General features: G+C 41.1%; 1 protein-coding gene across 1 annotated transcript in view; it reads right to left on the reverse strand.

The window, feature by feature from the left end:
• Positions 1-21472, reverse strand: part of XYLT1 (xylosyltransferase 1) — a 309577-nt gene that overhangs the window by 49055 nt on the left and 239050 nt on the right. The window contains exon 6 of the mRNA XM_084642091.1: positions 5593-5673. Coding sequence (XP_084498217.1) covers positions 5593-5673 — 81 coding nt within the window. The remainder of the gene's footprint in view (positions 1-5592; positions 5674-21472) is intronic.

Genomic DNA, 21472 nt, shown 5'->3' on the forward strand with positions numbered 1-21472 from the left:
CTGTGACTTTACCACAGAGACAGGTCAAATAACATCAAATACGAATGGTTGTTATGTACCTAATCGCCACTACATGGCCTTCTCTATATTAGTGTTCTCCCCCACCCTACAACCTTTCTCAGCAGTGCAGCGCCACGAGCAGTAGCCAAGTTGGGAGCGTTAGATTACAGAGAGGGCAGTTTTAGGCACCGTGTCATCTAGCTATGCAACATAGATAGCCCCGTCTACACTAGCTTCACTGATGGAGCACAACTGGTGGTCGCTCTGATAGAAAATTTGAAGAAAAAAGTGTTGTGTAGATAGTATTCATACATCCACCCAGCGCCAGACTATTTTTCATGTTTATCTAGGTATTTATATTGTGCTCATCATCTTGGTATCTGCACAGCAAATGACTGGAACAGAGGAAAGGGAATAAGGACATGTGGGTGACATTCACAGCTCTCCAAATGACTCAATGTGAGACTCTGGGCAAGTCACTTCTTCACTGATTTTCAGAGGTGTTGAGCACCCAGAGCTCCAAAATCAGGCTATTAACCTTCCTGTGATGTAGGGCTTGTCTACACGGGGATTTAGTACACGGCAAGCCAGGGTCTGAATCCATAGCATCAGATCACCACGAACTAACTTGCTGTGTGGACCCTGCTTTTTTCATAGGCACCGACTTACCTAATTGCTGGGGGGTGTTCAACCTCCACTCTGCCCCAGGCCCCACCCCCACTCCACCCGTTCCTCCAAACCCTCACCCCTGCCCTGCCTCTTCCTGGCCCCGCTCTTCCCCCTCCTCCTGCATGCCGTGGATCAGCGGGTGGGAGGCGCTGGGAGGGAGGGGGAAGAGCTGATTGGTGGGGCCTTTGGTGGGTGGGAGGTGCGGCGGGAGGTACTGGGGGTGGGGGAAGGCACTGATCCGTGGAGCTGCCCAGTGGTACACCTACTGTTTTTTTCCCGTGGGTGCACCGCAGAGTCAGCACTTATGGCTATAGTGCACTAGAAGTTCTACTATGCTCTTTGATGTAGATTCACACTCTAGCTTGTCACACACAAACTCACCATGCACCAAGCTCTTGGTTTACCTGTGGGTAAAATGGGGATAATGATATTTGCTGGACTCAGTTATTTTATACAGTGCTTTCAGGTTGCTGAGTGAAAAGACACTATGGAAACACAAAATATTATTTGTTTATACAATTAAAAATGAAATCAGCAGCTAGTTGTTAAGTAGTAGGCACAAAAGATTTCATGTAATCTTTTTGCTTTCTCTCAACCAATAATTCTTCTTTTCCCTTCTTCTCTGTGCACAACAAAATATTTTCTAGGAGGACTTAAAATCACGTCACCTATCTGGGCTGGTGACTGATACTGTTCCTGTACTCACAAGCCAAATTCATTCAACACATTGCTAAAAACAATCCCAGGCTATTTTCCTATGAGGCCATCTGAGCTGATCTTACTTTATTTTTTCCCACACTTTCAGCCTATTTTGTTTTCCTTAGTACTGGGCTCTTCTGATCACCATCTTCTAAACAGAGTAAAATGAAAAAGCTAGGAGAAGGCAAATTGCCAAGTACAAGCAGTTTTTATGTCACCTCTAGCAATGATTATGAAGCAATGGGGAGTATCTGAAAGTTAGCTGTAAGGTATAAAAATTGTAAATGCACTTGCTTTGCATACCAAGAAGAGTGTTACTACTTCAGCTGATATACTGTGTCCACAAATACTGGACTATGTTTCTGGCAATGAATAGACCTTTCTCGTCAAGGTATTTCAGGATGATACAGTACTGAAATGTGTGCAGTGTGAAATTTTAGCTAAGTAAGCCATTGAACAAATACTTTCGTACCTCAGAACTATTAAGAATGTACAGGCTTCTGGCAGCTAAGTGGTTAAAAACATTTTGGCATCAGGCACAGTAAATTGCACTTTATGTACAGTACTGAGTAGTGCCGGGTATTACATGGATGAACCATAGTTCGTTAAGGTTGCCAGTGAGAATAAGATTGGCTCCTACTGCTGGATGCTGAAAACCATAAAGATATGTCTACTAAGCGGCTCTAGAGTGGATGTCTGTCTGTTTTCTAGAACTCAAGACCATAGATGGGGTTATGTGACACAAGAGGGAGGGGAAACATCCAAAACAAAAAGAAAACGATAAAACAATACAGAAAAAAATTAATGGAACTTTTCTGAACTCTTTCCATTCTGCCTGTGAGCTTCCAATTCCCTTAAGATTTAACAGCATCCAACAATCACAGCATGTTTACACTGTTCCCCAAATGACTATTGTGGCAGGGTTTCTAAAAAAATGTCTTTTCCTGACTGTCAGTGAAGATGTCACATTTGACTGTCTTTGTATTTTATAATACACCAGCCAGGTGCCGCTCCTGTCAAAAATATCTTCTGGGTGAGCCAAGTTGTAATAGCTTATAGAACTATGGGAGTTATTCTTCTGCTTTTAATAGTATAAGATGCTGAAAAGAGAAGAAAAGGTAAGTGTTGCCCACTAAGTGCGATGTAACAACTCTAGCCAATGTATGTAATTTCATTTCATACATCCAGTTCTCTAAGAAAATAATGCTTCCCCTGCTGAGTTAAGGAGACATTTCCACCTTCATTTCTTTTCTGAAGTCACTAAAGGAAAATCAGAGTGATGTACTTTTTAATGACTTTGGCATAACTAAAAGAAAACTTCATTCTATAAAAGGAAGCCTGGTTTCTATCCATATTTGGCAGTAAAACATGTACTGATTGTCTACATGGCTTGAATACAAACTACGTTGCAATTGAGAGGTATAAGCATTTCAGTTTTAAGATGTATTTTTTAATCTCTCTCTCCCTCCTCTCCATTGTACAAACCAGACTATGGTAACTTTAAATTCAGAGTGTAGGTAGTTGTTTACAAAGAAGATTTAGGCAGTTGAAAAACTTATTGTTTAGAAGCAGTTATTCACCCATGAATTCAAAAAGGTAGTCTTAGGGATTATACTTTGCTCTAATTGTGTTTTAAATACTGCACTCTTGTATGAATGGTTCTTCATATTTTGACGAAAACACCTAGGACCATAGGAATTGCCACTGTAGATCAGACCAGTGGCCCATTCAGTGCAGTATCCTGGCTCGTACAATGGCCAACATCAGCTGCTTCAGAGGAAAAAACCCTGCAGTAGCTAGTTATGGGATAAGGTCACAAAGGGAAGTTTCTTCCAACCCCCAATAATTATGAGTTTGACTTACCCCCTGAAGCTGGAAGGTTTATAGCCTTTCCAAAGCTCTTTTTTATTGTTTTAAATATTTACTATTATAACTCTGCCTATCCTTGTTATTCATGTAAAGTCTAATTCTCTTTTTGAATCCCACTAACCTCATGGTCATATCACCCCCTATATGGGCTACAATGACAACACAAGGTACAAGACAACAAAGAATCAGGCCCAAAGACTGTCATAATTCACATACCATAGGGGCAAATCTTTCCCACACCCATAGAGGTTTCACTGTAATGCAACTAGTGGGATTCTGGTACCCAAGGAGTGGGGCCAGAATGAGGGCTGTTTGGGGGATGCATGATCTCAGCATGCAGGCGATGGTATGGACAGAGCCAAACAAGGGCCAGTGTTTTGCAGCTGCAAAGATCTTCCAGTCCTCCACACTGATGTCTGATGCGGGAGGATTCCTCTCACTGTGCATTTGCCCAGTGCCCAGCCGAATAGAGCGGGGAAATAATTTTCATTTTCTGAGATTATGTTTTGTTTTGATGCTACATCTGAGTCAGCCTGAAGCTCATAATGCAAATGTCCAGGTGCCAATGCTACACCTGCTCCTGTTATATGTTGTTTTCAGCTGTTCCATCAGAAGGCAAAAGGACCTCAAGCATTGCCTATACTTATTTCCTCTGTGCAGGTGAGATTGCGCAGTCAAAGACCTTCCATGTCTAGCGATGAACTGCAACATTAATACCACCATGTCAGGAGTCAAATAGGCATTTACATATTTACACATTCAAAAGAAACAGCTGAACTAATAAAATGGGATATTATTCTTCTGAGAGGACGAGTGGCATATTAGCACATTTTATTATTAAATTAATAACAAATTAGTGCATTTAAATGATCTAAATTGTTCTAGTCCCAGCTGAGGTTGGCATCTTAATCCCAGCTTTATGCATGAATGTCATAATTCATTAGTTATTTTAGTTAGCTAGCTGCAATGTTTGGAGATAATCAGGTGCACCAGAATAGAAGAAAAGCTAAAGCGACGGAATGCATCTCCCTAACCTTTTCCATTGCTTTTCCAATTTAACTGTACTGCCAGCTAGAGCCAAGCCTGTCAATCACACTGAAGAGCTGTATTTCCAAACCCGAGAATATGATCTGAAAGCTATTTATATTTTTGACTTGTTTTTATATAACTCCCTCTCAAATATATTTTGGTACCAAATGCAATACAATCCCTGCATACACAACACTACTAGAATGATAATGCTGTGAAGAATTCATCTAAATAAGGACAAAAGGGAGGCTGTCAGTCTACAGCAATAGCAAGTTGGCAGTCAAGGGATTGGTTTATATTCCTGACTCGCCCACTGGCTGGCTCTGTGACCCTGGATGTATTGCTTGCTCTCTTATTATTTATTTTCTGTACCATAACCAAAGATGTGGCAGGCATCTTACAGGACACAGAGGAAGACCCAGACCTGGAGATTTAGCTTGCTTAAACCTGCAAGCAAATCTACAAGACTGAAGTTAATGAATCTTCACACAGTCTCTGGGGTCTGTGCTAATGGAACCAGTTGCAAGATTGGGGTCTAAATTAAGATACAACATACAGATGGGGGTAATTATACACATAAGGAATTGAAGGGATTCAATAATCTATGACATGGAAATAATAATATCCATCTTTACACAGTATTTTGAGACCTTTGAGGAAAAGACATCTCATAAATGCAAAGTTTTATTATTGTTTCTTAAAGTCTTACTCTAAGATTAAGGCTTGATTTTGATAGGACCCTGCCATGGAATTCCACATGGTGTGTGACTTCTACACTACTTCTACCAATTTTTGCTACAGAAATAAGGTGGATGAGGGTCTTTTATTGGACTAACTGCAGTTGGTAAGAAACACAAGTTTTTGAGCTTCCACAGAGCTCTTAATGTCACCCACCCTGTCTCTCTAATATCGTGGGACCAACACAGATAGAACACCACAACACAGAATTTTTGCTGCACACAGAAATGAGTTGGAAAATGCTCATTTGCACTTGTAAAACTGCTTAGGCTGTTTGAGAAAACTGAGAGCAAAAGAAAATCTCTTGTGTTCAGCTCCCCACCTTCTGATTCAGCAACCCACCTCTACCTAGGAGTGTGGAGTAAGCATCAATCTATTCTAAGCCTTTCTCTACACTAAAGCTCTTCTGTAGATAACATGCAGGAGCAGCCATGCAAGAGTGAGAGACAACTATTCCCAAGACACGGTTTCATTTTCATGGTGCGAGTCTCCTGAACTCAGGACTCCTTCATCCAGACATACTGGGAGTAACCATGCTGTCTAACTTTTTTGTCACTGCCAAAACAAACTTAAGAAAAGTCATGTTACCTTGCATTGTCCCTCCCATGCGACTTCAAGAAGTTCATACCGCGATACCTGGACAGGAACGCTACTAGCTGATCATTTGTCCTGTGAAAGAAACAACAAAAAATGTGCAAATCAGATAGAGAAATCTGTCTTCTACGGAGTTATTTATGTTTATTGTTTCTTATTTTGAGACCCTTTGGACTCTTCAAGGCATAGTTTTAAGATATTATTATGGTAACACTATTTTTAATGCAGACCTTTCCTCTACAAAGGACATTGTTGCTGAAAGTGTTTTGTTGGTTTTGCTGAACTTTACAGACTGGTTCTACTGGATAGAAAGAAAGGCATGCTTATTATTTTTCAGTGATTTCTATTTCAAATGTGCTCAGTTTATGAGCCAAAAATGCTGTTTTTTTTAAACTGCAAGTCTTGAAAATTTAATGTGGGATCTGAGAGTCAATTTAGCAAGCAGTTTTGCTGATGCACATAAAGAGGAACAGAATTGGGCTCACACTCACAGCACAATCACAATCACACTCACACAATCATAGCTCAGTGATACTCACAGGAGTAAAACATGGTTGGTAACAATGATTTTTGTCACCAAGTCAGTAGATCAAGTTCTGAACACACACAATCAGATCAGATCTGTACACAGGTGCCCATGCCTAATTTTCCCCAGGGGTTGCTCAGCCCTGAAACCCGCCCACATTTCATCCCTTCCGCTAAGCCCCCACCCCACCTCTTCCCGCCCCCGCCCCATGCCATCCCTTCACCAAGGCCCCACAGAGTCTTGCATGCATGTCCAGCCCCACCCCACCCCCGATCCAGGTGTGAGGCAAGCAGGCTTTGCTTAGCAGGATCCAAGTGTGGATGGGCTTAGTGTGTGGGGATCCAGCTGTAGGGTGAGAGGGTTCTGTGTGGGGCAATCTGGGTGTGGATAGCTTAGTGTGGGATCCGGGGAGGGTGGGGGGCGGGTATCTGGATGCACAGGGGCTTTTGGGGGGGGGGTCCAGGTGCAGGAAGAATGGGACTCTGGGGGAGGGATCCAGGTGAAGGTGGTTGGAGCTCAGTGGGGGTGGTCTGAGTGTGGGGGTATGGGGCTTGGCAAGGGGATCTGGGTGCAGGGGGCTCAGCAGGGAAGACCGGGTGCTGTGGGAGTGAGGTTTGGTAGGCTTGGTGTCTGGGTGCAACTGGTTGGGGCTCAGTGGAGTGGGGATCCAGGTGCAGGAGGTGGGGGATCAGTGGGGTGGGGGTTCAAGTGCAGGGGGCTCAGCAGGGAGTGGGGCTCAGCAGGGGAGTTCTGGGTGTGGGGTGGTCAGATTCATGGAGGTTGGGCAGACAGGGGACAGCTCCCCATGCAGTGACTCCTCTCACTGCAGATGGGGAGCGATGGGGGCAGGAAATGTGGGGGTTGCAGAGCTTCCTGGAGCTGGAGGAGGTTCCTGGGGGTGGGTCTGACCCAGCCCTGGCCTCTTTGTGTGGGGGCAGGGAACTTCCCCCACTTCAGCTGAGATTAGCAGCTGGAGCCCAGCACACAGTAAAAGCCACCAGCAGGGGCGTCCCCAGCCTCGCCTCTCCCTGGTTCCAGACACACTGCGATAATGAGTGAGAGGGACAGAGAGAGCCCAGCCCCACCCCGAAGGTGGTGATTTACATCTCCCACAGCTGCTCCTGACTCCTGAACCAGACGTAACCCTCTCCGCCCCCGGCCACTGTCTGCAAGGGGTGCATTGATCAATTTTTGTGTGGGGGAAAAAGTAAAATCTGTGGGGAGACATTAATTCTGCACTTGCACAGTATTCTCCCATAAATAAAAAGATTAGGACTGAGATTTTCAATGCCAATTTTAAAGCTTTTTATACAGGGAACTTATTTAACTTGACTTAATGTGAAAATTTGAAACTACCTAGAATTTGGATGCCAAATTCCCAATAAAATTAATGGGAACAAAGGAATTTGGATGGCTAATTTCTGTTTATCGGTTATTTGGCATCCAAATCCTAAGTAGTTTTCAAATTTTGAGCCTAAATGTACAAGAATTTATGTATTTGAGTCTGCTCCGATGGTTCACTATTACTTCAACAAAGGTGCAAACACATTTCCTCCTTTATTTATCTACTTCAACATATTTAGGAAAACTGAGAAAATTCTAATGAATAGATAGATCTTCAGCTACTGACTCACATTCAAAAACATAACATTAAAAATAAGAGATACGTGACCCTTTTTGGCAATGGTCTATAATGCAACTGATACAGGTCAAGTCAGAGATAAAACAGTTGTAGATGGTACAGCATCTTGGAAACATTCCACTTTTATAAGCCATATCAAACCAAGTTAAACAAGTTCCCTCTATAAAATGCTTTAAAATTATGCAATCCGTAGTAATAACTTGGGGACTTTATCGAACTAGTAAAGCATCTAAGTACCTTATATTTACAAACTCTCACATCATCATAGGTAACAGTTCATTACCGAATGGATGAATAAAGACCAAGTTAACTATTGATTGAGTCTAGACCAATTGGAGTATCTGTCTATCAACCAACCTAAATGGCTAGATTGTAGGAGCCTGAGACCCTCCTTCCATGTTCACTCATGTGAGCTTTAATGCCTCCCAGGGTCAGACTCTGTGTCTCAATTTGGCATCCTCAGAAAACTGCTTTCTGTATAGTAAGCTGTGCAGATTTTCACATTTGCTGCTTCAGTGGTTCTCCATCTTACTGGGATGAATAGGCATTTAGTGAATTTACTTAGCAATGCTTCCACATGAAATAGTTTCAATGACTGACATCTTAGAGTGAGTTTCTAGGCAAACGCTGGCATGCAAGGATGATGTACAAAAGTATAACAAAGTTTAGAGGTGCTTGGACTTTAATTTGCTTGGAGGATAAAATCAAATCAAACAAATTAACACCCCACACTGGTCAATACTCCTCTATTGTTTTCTTAACAAACTTCCCACCAATCTATGTTTCACTTTTCAATTGTGCTTTTCAAAACGTATCTGAAACCAGACCTGCCACACAAAGTTTTCAGCTGTTGTTGCTTTTTAGATTACTGTCTGTAATTCCCGGTCTAATTTTTAGTTCTCACGATAATGAACAGCCTCAAATCTGTTGACATTTTCTCCATCTCTTGAATAAGTTAGTGGCATTTTGGTTCTGGTTCTGATCAAATATTTTGTAAGAATTAACCTACACATTTTGTTTGTTTTTTAAAATAAATATCACTCTTCTCAAGTTTTGACATCCCACCTTCAATTTGGAAAATATTCTAGATATTTGACATTTAGATCTATGTGCTCAACCAATTCAAGCTTATGCTTGCTCTAGCAGCACAAATATTACAGAACTTTTAATTCCCTTTCCTGTGAGCCACGTCCTCTGAGTCTGACCTTGCAATGGTGGTGAGCACCATCTCCTCATTATTACCTTCCACACTTTAAGGGAGCTGAAAGTGCACAGCATCTCATAGGTTCCTATATTTTTAAAAGTATTGTGGCTAAATAGAGCAGGTAAAGTCCTAGGCAGCACATAGAGGAGCGTGCCTTTAGTGGTGTATTTTCAGATGCCTCTGGTCATAATCACTACAGCATTGCCTAGTGCTCTCTAGCAGTAATGCGGCTAGCACCATGCGATGCCTCTAGCATTAGCTCTTGCTAATGTCTCTGGCAATGGTTGCTAAAACTATTTGGTCTAATTCTTCTCCCAGTGAAGTCAATGTGAGTTTTGCCAGAGTTATCAGTAGGAGCAGGAGCAGTCCTATTCTTTCGAATTCATCCCTGGATCTGAGAAACCAGAAGGGGGTCAAAGGTTCAGTTAGCTCTGTAAACCTGACCAGAAACAAGAGTGCACTGCAGAACATTTTGATAAGGGACAAAGGAAAATGTTATTTCACAAGACGTGGGGGCTAGGGTATGTGGCCGTAATTCATCCAGGTATTTAAGCACATGTGTAGTTTCTACTGACTTTCACTGGGACTACACACATGGTTAAAGTTATACATGTGTGTAAGTATCTGGCTGATTCGGAACTCACAAAAGAGATTGCCAGCTTTGGACATAATGGCAGAAAACATGGATGAAAATTATATCAGACTGCCTCACTTGGCCAACTTTGTATTAAGAAAGATTTAATACCTGGTTAGGACACATTGCACCACTCTGGCAGCACAAAGCTGCTCTAACTCCCATTTATAACTGGACCCCAGAGGCTTCCCCCTGGGTAGAAGGTATCTTCAATGGCTTAGAGCTGCTATTGTGGCACCTGGCTACCCCTTCCACCAGCTGGTGGTGCAGGGGAAGTAGCCAGAAAAGAAAGGGCGAGGCCTGCCTGATCTTTGGCTGCTGTAACAGCCCCTGGGAGCCATTAATGGCAGAGGTAGATTAGATTTTCACAGCCTCGGGGTCAGGGGCACAAAGGCAAGTCACCTTCCTTGGGTTTGCATCTTGCTCTCTTTGGCTGAACTGGGAATCATGACCTTAATCTGAATAATGGCTTCAACCAAGTGACAGTGGTCTACATACTGATCCTTTTCATAGCAGTAAGGAAGCATGCAAGCTGGGCCAGGGCCAACAGTATCCAGAAACTAGTAAGAGCCTCACACCTATTACCTCTAAACTAGTGAAGGGGACTAGTGTGACAAATCAATATCATACATTATCCAATGCCTTAGGGCACTTCTGTTTAAATGGTATCCACTTGTCTGTGACTGAAACTATGCAGTGTTGCTGAAGCCATGTTGGTCCATTAGAGAGACAAGGTGGGTGAGGTAATAACTTTTATTGGACCCATCTTCTGTTGGTGAGAGAGACAAGCTTTCAAGTGACATGGTTTTGTGTAAAGAAAGCTTGTCTCTCTCACTAACAGAAGTTAGTCCAATAAGAGATATTATCTCACCCATCTTGTCTCTCACTGGAACTGATATTTTCAGATTGGTCTGAAGATAATTGGAAGTTTTAAGCTAACTGTTGAGGAGGAATGGTTGGAATTATTAAGCATAAAGCCACTGGTCATGCCAGGGCCTTTTCAGAAGCACTAGAAGAATGATTATCCCTTGTTACCACGACCACTACTTGCAGTGGCCCAGAGTTTAGTTGTACTTTGCAGAACATACAGAAGAACCTTTCCCTGAGTTACAGAGCTTACAATCTACATAAAGCTGTGATATAACAAACAGACATAAGAAAAACAAAAGGAGTGGGAGGGTGAAAAGAGAATATAGGTTACAACAATAAGACCAAATGGCTTCTTAGATTACATTCAGGAGTACTAAATTCCTGACATCTTGGTGTAGGGTTTCATTAATGATTAAAGGAATATTTGTAACAACATTGGTATGGGTTCCCTGACTGCCCCACAGGTCTTCTGAATACTACCCTTGTTAGGATGAATATGTTAGGCACCTGCCTACTGCTAACAATCTACTTTATTGTCCTGGGGAAATTACTGTTAACAAAGAGGAATAGCACATCGATTGGACTGATCTGCAATGTTTGCACCTTGAGGGAAGATGGTCTTTTGGCCAACACGTTACTGGGAGCTAGGGGATCTGGGTTTTATTCTTGGCTCTACCACAGACTTCTTCTGTGACTTGGGCAAGTCACTTATTTGAATATTTTGAAGGTTGGGTGTCTAAAGTCTGCCTCGAAATAAAAGCAGCCTGGTTTTTAGAGTTGCTGAGCACTCACAGCTCCAGCTGAAGTTACTGGTGAACTGCGAATGCTCAGCACCTATGAATATCAAGTTTCAGAGTAACAGCCGTGTTAGTCTGTATTCGCAAAAAGAAAAGGAGTACTTGTGGCACCTTAGAGACTAACCAATTTATTTGAGCATAAGCTTTCGTGAGCTACAGCTCACTTCATCGGCTCAAATAAATTGGTTAGTCTCTAAGGTGCCACAAGTACTCCTTTTCTTTTTATGAATATCAAGCCACTTTTACTGAGGGGCCTGGGTATGGATTTTGGCGTCTATGTTTCAGAAATCAAGTTTGGAAATTTTTGCATTAACCTCTCTATGTCTATTTTCCTGCCTGTCCATACCCCTTTCCTACTTCAAACCGGGTAGTTCTGAGGCTTGACTTATTAAAGTATATAAGGTACACAGACACTATCGTGATTAGAAGCACAGAAATACCTTTGATACATACATATTACAGGCATTATCTACTCCAATAGAAAGCAGCTGTTGTGCACACAGGAATATTACCTACCAACATAGAGAGAGAAACAAACAGTTTTTTCATTGCTGACCCATGACTAAAACAAAAATCTCTTGGGGAAAAATGTTCTAGTTTTTTCTAGTTCAAGCTCTACATGTTTGCTTTGCACATATTTTTTGTGGCAAAATGACAAAATACTTTCAAAAATTAATTGGAATGAAAGTCCTCTTTTTTCCAATACATGGAAATCTGTGATTTTTGGTTTTATAATTCTGAGTACAGATTCTTTTCACAACTGTTTTTTTTTTAAAACACATTTATAGAAGTTTTTTCTGTCTGTCCCCCCCCCCCCCCCCACAGCTTTAATTCCTGGCCTTACTTACTTTTGCAAGCTAGGGAAGATGTAAGAAAATATGATATAGTCAAAACCGATGAAGTTAATCTCTGAATTGTGGTGTGGAGTAGGGGTAGAAAGAAGGAAGCAAAGCTGCAGATATAGTTAAAAATTCAGCAGTTCTTCTTGGTTGGAGTCTGCTCCTCCCCACCACAATACAAAGATGCAGAAGATGTGGAAGGAAGTTTCCCACTTCAAGTGCTTGAAATAGATATAATTACATCTCATTCACACAGAAATAGAAAGAAGCTGTAGTTACTAAGTAAGCCAGAATAATTATTATAGGCAACTATCTAAGGGCTAGATCTTGCCTCCTTTGCACACAATGAGCAGTTCCTTGCTCTGTGAGTGGTTTCTTTGTGCTTTTAGGGCAGGCTTTTCAAATGCACTCAGCACTGGCCTAACTGCTCCCACTGAAATCAGCTGAGTTTTACCATCAAGTTCAATGGGAACAGAAGTTCCAACGTTGGGCACTTTTGAAAAATCAGTGTAAGACTACACAGTGTGTTGTAGTCAAAAAGCATCCCTTTATTTCAGGCACCTCTGTTTTTGGCTCAAAACTTCATTTTCTTCATTGAGAGTCAGATTCTGCCATTCTTCCTCACACCTTACTCTGGGAGTAGTGCTATTGATTTCACAGGACTACACATGGAACAAGGATCTATTCATTTCACAGACTCTAAGGCCAGAAGGGATCATTGTGATAATCTAACTTGACCTGTATAACACAGGTCATAGATTTCAGAGTAGCAGCCGTGTTCGTCTGTATCCGCAAAAAGAAAAGGAGTACTTGTGGCACCTTAGAGACTAAAATTTATTTGAGCATAAGTTTTCGTGAGCTACAGCTCACTTCATCGGATGCATGCTGTCATAGACTTTCCCAAAATATTTCCTAGAGCAGATAGATCTCTTAGAAAAAACATCCAATCTTGTTTTAAAAATGGTCAGTGATGGAGAATCCATCATGACCCTTGGCACACTAATTAACCATTGGAACACTCTCCCTATTAAAATTTACGTCTTATTTCCAGTCTCAATTAGGCTACCTTCAACTTCCAGCCAGTGGGTCGTGTTATACCTTTCTCTGCTAGACAGTCTACAGGTAGTTACCTGGGGAACAGTTATCAAGTCACCCTTTAACCTTCTATTTGTTAAGTTAAATAGATTGAGCTCTTTCACTCTATCACTATAAGATATGTTTTTAGTCCTTTAATATTTTCTTGTGGCTCTTGTCTAAACCCTCTCAAATTTATCAACATCCTGATAAATCAGAATGCGCATCAGAATGGACACAGTATTCCAGCAGAGGTCACAACAGTGCCAAACACAGAGGTAAAATAAGCTCTCTACTCCTGCTGAAGATTTCCATGTTTATGCATCCAAGAGTTGCATTAGCTCTTTTGGCCATAGCATTGCACTGGGAGCTTATATTCAGCTGATTATCCAAATTTTTTTTGGCTGACCCCCAAATCTTTTTCAGAGTCCCTGCTTCCCAGAATAGAGTCTCCCATCATGTAAGTATGGCAACATTCTTTGTTCTTAGATGTATACATATACATTTTGCCATATTATGACACATATTGTTTGCTTGTGCCCAGTTTACCAAGTGATCCAGATCACTCTGTATCAGCGACCTGTCCTCTTCATTAGTTACAATTCTCTCAACTTTGTGTAATCTGCAAACTTTATCAATGATGATTGCATGTTTTCTTCCAGGTCGCTAATAAAAATGTTAAATAGTGCAGGCCTAAAACTGATCCCGGTGGGACCCCACTAGAAACATCCGATGATGGTTCCCAATTTACAATTACATTTTGAGACCTATCAGTTAGACAGCTTTTAATCCACTTAATGTGTGCCATGTCAAATTTATATCTTTCTAGTTTTTTAATCAACATGTCATGTGATACCAAGTCAAATGCCTTACAGAACTCTAAGAATGTTACCTCAATACTATTACCTCTTTGAACCAAACTTGTAATATCATCAAAAATATCACGTTAATTTGACAGGATTTATTTTCCATAAACCCATGCTGATTGGTATTAATTATATTACCCTCCACTTTAATTTTGTTTATTAATTGAGTCCCATATCAGGATCTCCATTATCTGATCAATATCAGACTGCCAAGCCCATAATTACCTAGGTCATCCCTATGACAGATGTGGCAATTTCCTACAATATCTTTGGGAGATCCTACTGAATTAAGTTTATCATAGAATTGTAGGACTAGAAGGGGCCTCGAGAGATCTTCTAGTCCAGTCCCCGGCATTCAAGGCAGGACTAAGTATTATCTAGACCACCCTGACAGGTGTTTGTCTAACCTATACTTAAAGGCCTCCAATGATCGAAATTCCACAACCTCCCTAGGCAATTTATTCGAGTGCTTAACTACCCTGACAGTCTAATCTATGCTTAACTACCCTGACAGTCCTCCCAATGTCCAATCTAAACCTCCCTTGCTGCAATTTAAGCCCACTGCTTCTTGTCCTATCCTCACAGGTTAAAGAGAACATTTTTTTTTCTCCTCCTTGCAACAACCTTTTATGTACTTTAAATCTGTTATCATATCCCCTCTCAGTCTTTTCTTCTCCAGATTAACCCCCCACTTTTTTCAATCTTCCCTCATAGGTCCAGTTTTCTAGACCTCTAATCATTTTTGTTGTTCTCTTCTAGACTTTCTCCAATTTGTCCACATCTTTCCGGAAATGTGGCACCCAGAACTGGACACAATACTCCAGTTGAGGCCTAATCAGCATGGAGTAGAGGGGAAGAATTACTTCTTGTGTCTTGCTTACAACACTCCTGCTAATACATCCCAGAATGATGTTTGCTTTTTTTGCAACAGCGTTACACTGTTGACTCGTTTCACTTGTGATCCACTATGACCCCCAGATCCCTTTCCACAGTACTCCTTCCCAGGCAGTCATTTCCCATTTTGTATATATGCCACTGATTGTTCCTTCCTAAATGAAGTATTTTACATTTGTCCTTATTGAATTTCATTCTATTTACTTCAGACCATTTCTCCAGTTTGTCCAGATCATTTCGAATTTTAAACCTATCCTCCAAAAGCACTTGCAACCCCTCCCAGCTTGGTATCGTCCGTAAACTTTATAAGTGTACTCTCTATGCCATTATCTAAATCACTGATGAAGATATTGAACAGAACCAGACCTGATCCCTGCAGGACCCCACTTGAAATGCGCTTCCAGCTTGACTGTGAACCACCCATAACTACTCTCTGGGAACAGTTTTCCAACCAGTTATGCACCCACCTTTTAGTAGCTCCATCTAGGTTGTTTACATAAAGGTCATGTGAGACAGTATTAAAGGCCTTACTAATGTCAAGATATATCACATCTACAGCTTTCCCCCATCCACAAGGCTTGTTACCCTGTCAAAGAAAGCTATTAGGTTGGTTTGACATGATTTATTCTTGACAAATCCATGCTGACCATTACTTATCACCTTATTATCTTCTAGATGTCTGCAAATTGATTGCTTAATTATTTGCTTCATTACCTTTCCAGGTACTGAAGTTAAACTGACTGGTCTGTAATTCCCTGAGTTGTCTTTATTCCCCTTTTTATAGATTGGCACTATATTTACCCTTTTCCAGTCCTCTGGATTCTCAGCCATCTTCCATGACTTTTTGAAGAAAATCGCTAAAGGCTCAGATATCTCCTCAGTCAGCTCCTTGAGTATTCTAGGATGTATTTCATCTGGGCCTGGTGACTTGAAAACATTTAACTTGTCTAAATAATTTGTACTTGTTCTTTTCCCTATTTTAGCCTCTGATCCTACCTCATTTTCACTGGCATTCATTAAGTTAGATGTCCAATTGCTACTAAACTTTTTGGTGAAAACTGAAGAAATAAAGTCATTTAGCACTTCTGCCATTTCCACATTTTCTGTTATTCCCCCCCCACTACCCATTGACTAACGGGCCTTACCCTGTCCTTGGTCTTCCTCTTGCTTCTAATGTATTTGTAGAATGTTTTCTTGTTACCCTTTATATCTATCTCTTTATGTATCATTGTAGGGCAGGAATTGTATGTAATTCCATGGGGGAGTGTGGCCAGGGGCCTCCAGGAACTAAGAACAATAAGGGGTGATTACATAAATTCACTCGGGTTGTAACACCTTCACAGAACTCCCACCACCTGAAGAGGCTTGCATATAACGGTTCCAACTGATCTTCCAGGGACCAACTGACAAAGAAAGGAGTTCTAGATAAATAGTCTGAGTTTAAATTGACTCAGGGACTTCTTTCTGATCCAGCAAATGGAGAGATAGCTATAATCTATCCTGATGGTCTGGACTTTATTGTTTACATTCTGTTTGTACTCAGTGAGAGCAGAGGTATGAGAATCAGTCCATCAATCACAGTTATCCTGCTTCTGATATACCAGAGATATCAAGGCTAAACGAACATTTTAACAAAAGTGATTTACACATTTTTAAAGATTCTGAATCTCTTTTTAACACAGGACTTCTGGTTTGAATCTATTCCTCATAGTAATTAGATAATCCTTTTGTTACTCTCTAAGGACCAAATTCAATGAAGACAATGGGCATCTCTCCCTTGATCTCAACAGGCTTCAGATCAGGCCCTTTAGGATAGCTTCATCACTGCCACTTACATTCCTTGAGAGTGCCAATGAAAAGGTGGCATTTTACAAGATCTGAATACTACACTGAATCTCACACTGGGGAGTCCTATGCTTGTTCATCCACTGGGAATGTTCATATTTTCATGACACAGAATTGTAATTTATCCCGAATTACATTGACAAGCACTGCCTACGGTAAGCTGCCAAGTTAAATACAAACTCCAACATTAAGAGACAGATTCTGTTACCCTTACAAGCAGTTGTATCTTATTGTAATGGGATAAATTGTGGTGTAAAAGGTGCTAACAAACTGGAGTAAGAGTATCACAATCTGGCCTTAAGGTTGTGAAAAACTCCCTGCATTTTTGTCTGCTGCTCCATCCATAGCATGCAGTCTTTATTGTTTCATTGAAATGAAAGATAATGCCTGCAGCAATTGACAATTTCTTTGTCTGTTGGAAGTTTCTGTCTCCAACCCATAATTTACTTTGACTGTAATTTTTGTATTTATTTATTTTTTTGTCGCTGTGAAAATGTAAATGAAGAGCATTTTCCGGGGTCTTTTTCTGAGAGACTTTCCAATTGGACAAGTAAAAATATATTAATGCATTTCTATTATTGCTATATTTAAACCCTAGGACAAACTATCTGTTGCCCTGGACACAGGCATCACATATACCAATGCAAAGTGAATAAAAAGTCAACACTAGATCAGAATGGTAATTTACACCCCACTTTAGACTGGTGTCAATTACTACACAAGGCACAAGGCAACAGAGAACGTATATATTTTATCATTTCATTTAGAGGGTCAATGTCAAAGTTGTGCTACCCTGAAAGCTGCTGGGAGAAGACCCTGATTTCAGAGGAAGAACGTTATTGGCCACAGAGTGGCTCCTTCCTCCTGGAGTTGAGGCAGATACGAACACTCAAAGACGAAGTGGGTATTCACCCACGAAAGCTTATGCTCCAATACGTCTGTTAGTCTATAAGGTGCCACAGGACTCTTTGCCTCTCTCAAAGAGAGAAAGAGAGAGAGAGAGAGAGAGAATGTGTTGGGATGGGAGGATATAAGATTTGCCCCCTAAAACAAAAATGGATCATTAGTTCTGTGGATTCCCATGTTGTTTTTCTTAAAAGTAATCGATTTCAGTGATTTAATCAAATTAATTCCTGTGCTAATCACATTTCTTCTTATTATTAAGAGGGGTGGAACTGCAGGGCTTTTACAGCTGCACAATTCTTCCTCTTTTTAACATACATTAGCATTCAGCTATTTGCTAATGGTTCTTAGTTGATGTGAGTAGTAATCATAATACCTGAAAGTCATTTATGTAGGAGATGCAACTGAATTCCCCAAGCCAAAGCTAATATTCTTCACACACTGAAGATTGTTGGGTTTGCTGATAATGTTTCTGTAATACTGGTTCTGAGTTTTTTTTCATATATTTATCATATTTCACAAAGACAAAAAGAGGGGTTCCTACGAGAACTAAACCAAAGCACTGACCTGAAACTGCCATGTTGCAATGACTCTGTAGATAGCACGCTGTGCTACTATGTTGGAATGCTGGGTTTGAGGCTAGCCACAGGAATTTTAAAAATGGACCAGCAGGTGTCTGAGCATCACAGATGTAGTGCTCCAAATTTCTAGGGTCACGGAATGAGGGCGCCTCCTGCAGAAATCAGATAACCTCCTGGTGACTGGTATAGAGAAACACTATAGTCATGGAAGAGACAGTATGTCCTCATTATTGTGGGACTTAGCAGTGAGTCAATTGTCTTGAGCACAGGGAAGGAAGTGGGATGTTTAAAATCGATTAACGCCAGAATCCTCCCACCTTCAACCCAGGGGAAAAAAGAAAAGAAAAAGTCTGCAGAATGTAGAACCTGTGACAGGAATGGGCACTAGTCCTCCAGGGGGGAGAATGATATTTACCCATTTGCGCATGCGTACACACACCCAGAGCTAGAGAGACTAGGAGATGGGAAAGGTTTACAAGAGATATGTCTGACAGTATTTGAGAAGGCTATGCTTCAGGCCTGCCAATGGCCTAGGGTAAGGAAGAGCTGTTGTTCCTCTAACTTTCCTCCAGTTCGAGGGGATCTCACTATTTGCATAGGCTATTCTCTGGCACTCTCTTCCCCTCCCCCCACTCACTCCTAAAGCACATGGCCAGACTGGGAAGCCAAGCACTGATCCAGGAGCATTCTTTGCTTTGCTCAACACACATGTAGATTGTGGGGTTTGCTTCCTGACCATGTATTGCAGACAGAGCAAGGACCTGGTGTTTGGACTAGTTCTTGAGTTTTTGGAGGTCAGTGTCAGACCACAATGAGGACTACAGGAAATGACAAATAGGGGGTATGGGCAGTAATTGAAGACGGTGAGAAAATAAATATTAAAAATCTCCCCCCATTCTGTACAATGTCCAGCCAGTACTGTGAAAGTTCCCCTACAGCCTCTCTCTGGAAATTGGCAGCTCTCTGTATGTGAGACTGGGTGTGATCTTTCTACACCTGTTGGGGGGAAAAAAACATGGTGAATGATTCTCTCCCAGGTTGGGGTGGGGGGTAGAAGATTGAGGCTGCCATGGTATATATGCAGGCTAGAATTAGGTAAGTGGAAGCTGATGATCCCTCAGAAAAAATGCAGAGGCTTTCAATGTCTTTTTCTGAAGGACAGTGTTTACAGCAAGACAGTGGGACAAGCGAATGTAAGCAGAAAACTTCCCTGTATGGGGTTCAGCCCACTGACGTTGAGTGCGGAGTCTGACCTTCCCAAAGGCTTTCTCTGCCTGCTGTATCAAGCAGCCAGTTTAGAGTCCTTTACATGTGCAAGTGAGGTTAACCCCTTATTCACCAACGACCAGGTCAAAGCATGAAAAGCACTCTTCAGCCTGGAAAAGCAAGGACTGGGAAAGGCCATATATAGATACCTGGGGGCTCTCACCATCTATAGGAGAACAGACACTAGAATGGGACATATTTCTGAGATGATGATGATTTCTGCAAGAGAGACAACAAAGACAGTATCTTTTATTGGACCAACATCTGTTGGTGAGAGAGAAGCTTTTGAGTTTACACAGAGCTCTTCTTCAGGTCACACAAGGGCAGTCATTCATAAAACTGGCATGCTATAAAAACCAGAAAGATAGATACTATTACAGAGGCCACCTTTAAGCCAAAGACCCCAGGTGACTGGAACCCTATCAGCCTCTACAGCATTGTTGTTTTAAATTTGGTTTTTATCTTTCAAGTCAAGTTTAGTGCAGGAACAAGACAATGGAAGAAAACAATTGTTTCGGCAGCTCACACACTAGTGTTCTTGAGATATCAGAGTTCTGTTCTAGGAACAGCACTGCCATCTGCACTGGGAAGTCATACGCACAGATTTCAAAGCATTAGCTTTCTACGTTTTGATGCTCCAGGCAGCGATCAGTCATCATAAGAGATGCAGCTAACGCTCACTGCAACAATGACCGTGTTATATGACTCTCAAGATGTTTTATCAGCAAGGTGATCAACCTGGCTGTACTTTCAGTGAATGCTTCCCATTCAACTGCTGTCTGTTTCCCTTTTTTTTAAAAAAAACCCAAGAGCTAAGCTACCACATCCATGGAAGAGTGAAAGGCTTCTTTTCTAATAATGTCACATTGCTGAATAAAGTTATCTTTCTAGTAAATGCATATAAAGGCTTACGTAACCCAAGGAAACTACTGAGAGGAAAAGACGACACTCCATAATCTAGTTTCTGAGATTTCAATGCCTCAGATGTCAAATTTAAAATAAATAAATAAAACAAACCACGGCTGACAAGAAATAGCACAAGTTTAAGTGAAAATCCTAAACAGACCCTAAAAGAGAATTCCACCAAGGATAAGTGAACAAATGTGATTAAAACTATCTACTGCTCTGGACTGCAGCCAAAATACTGCCAGCAGTATTTGATATGTAAATGCTTAAAAACTTGCCGTGTGCACAGCCACTGATGCAAATCCTCTATAGAGGGTTTCTTCGTCTAATTAGAGCTATTGGTTTAGCAAACTTTGTAATTTATAAAAACCCTCAATGTCTCATTCTTTTAAAACAGAATATTCATTTGTTTGGAATGTTTTGCAGTTATATCCCATGAAACCTTGAAATGCCTTTGGCTAATGAAAAATGCTAACCTTTATCAGCTAATAAGCACTGGGGCTTTTAAAATAATAAAAAAACCCTCACCAAATATACTCATTAAAACTTCTTTTTATCTTATTGCTGCTTTTGACTTTCTTCAGCTATCCACTAGATAGAAAATAATATATTCAGTTTCCAATTGTTTTTTTTTTGCAGTGCAGTTTCAACTAAAGTGTTTAATGTATTAGTGCACTGAACATACAACTCTGTAGTGTAGCAACTGCGACCCCAGTCCAGCAAAGCATTCAAACATGTGCTGAACTTTAAGCAAGGGAGTAATTCTATTGAAGTCAATGAGACTACTCACACGCCTGAAGTTAAGCATAGCCCTACATACTTGGATAGATATGGGGCATGTATGCTCATATTTCAGGCAGCACTGTGTATAGTGGCTACAGCAAAGGATTAAGAGTTACGAATCTTGAGTTCTAGTAACTGACTTCTTGTGACCCAGAGACTAATCTTAGAGTCACTTATGTGCTTGAATAAATTTATTTCATATGCATAAGTGTGTGCAGAAGACTTTCCCATAGTTGGGAAGTCT

Source organism: Lepidochelys olivacea (assembly GCF_965140295.1).
Source record: "Lepidochelys olivacea isolate rLepOli2 genome assembly, chromosome: 10".
Taxonomy (NCBI): domain Eukaryota; kingdom Metazoa; phylum Chordata; order Testudines; family Cheloniidae; genus Lepidochelys; species Lepidochelys olivacea.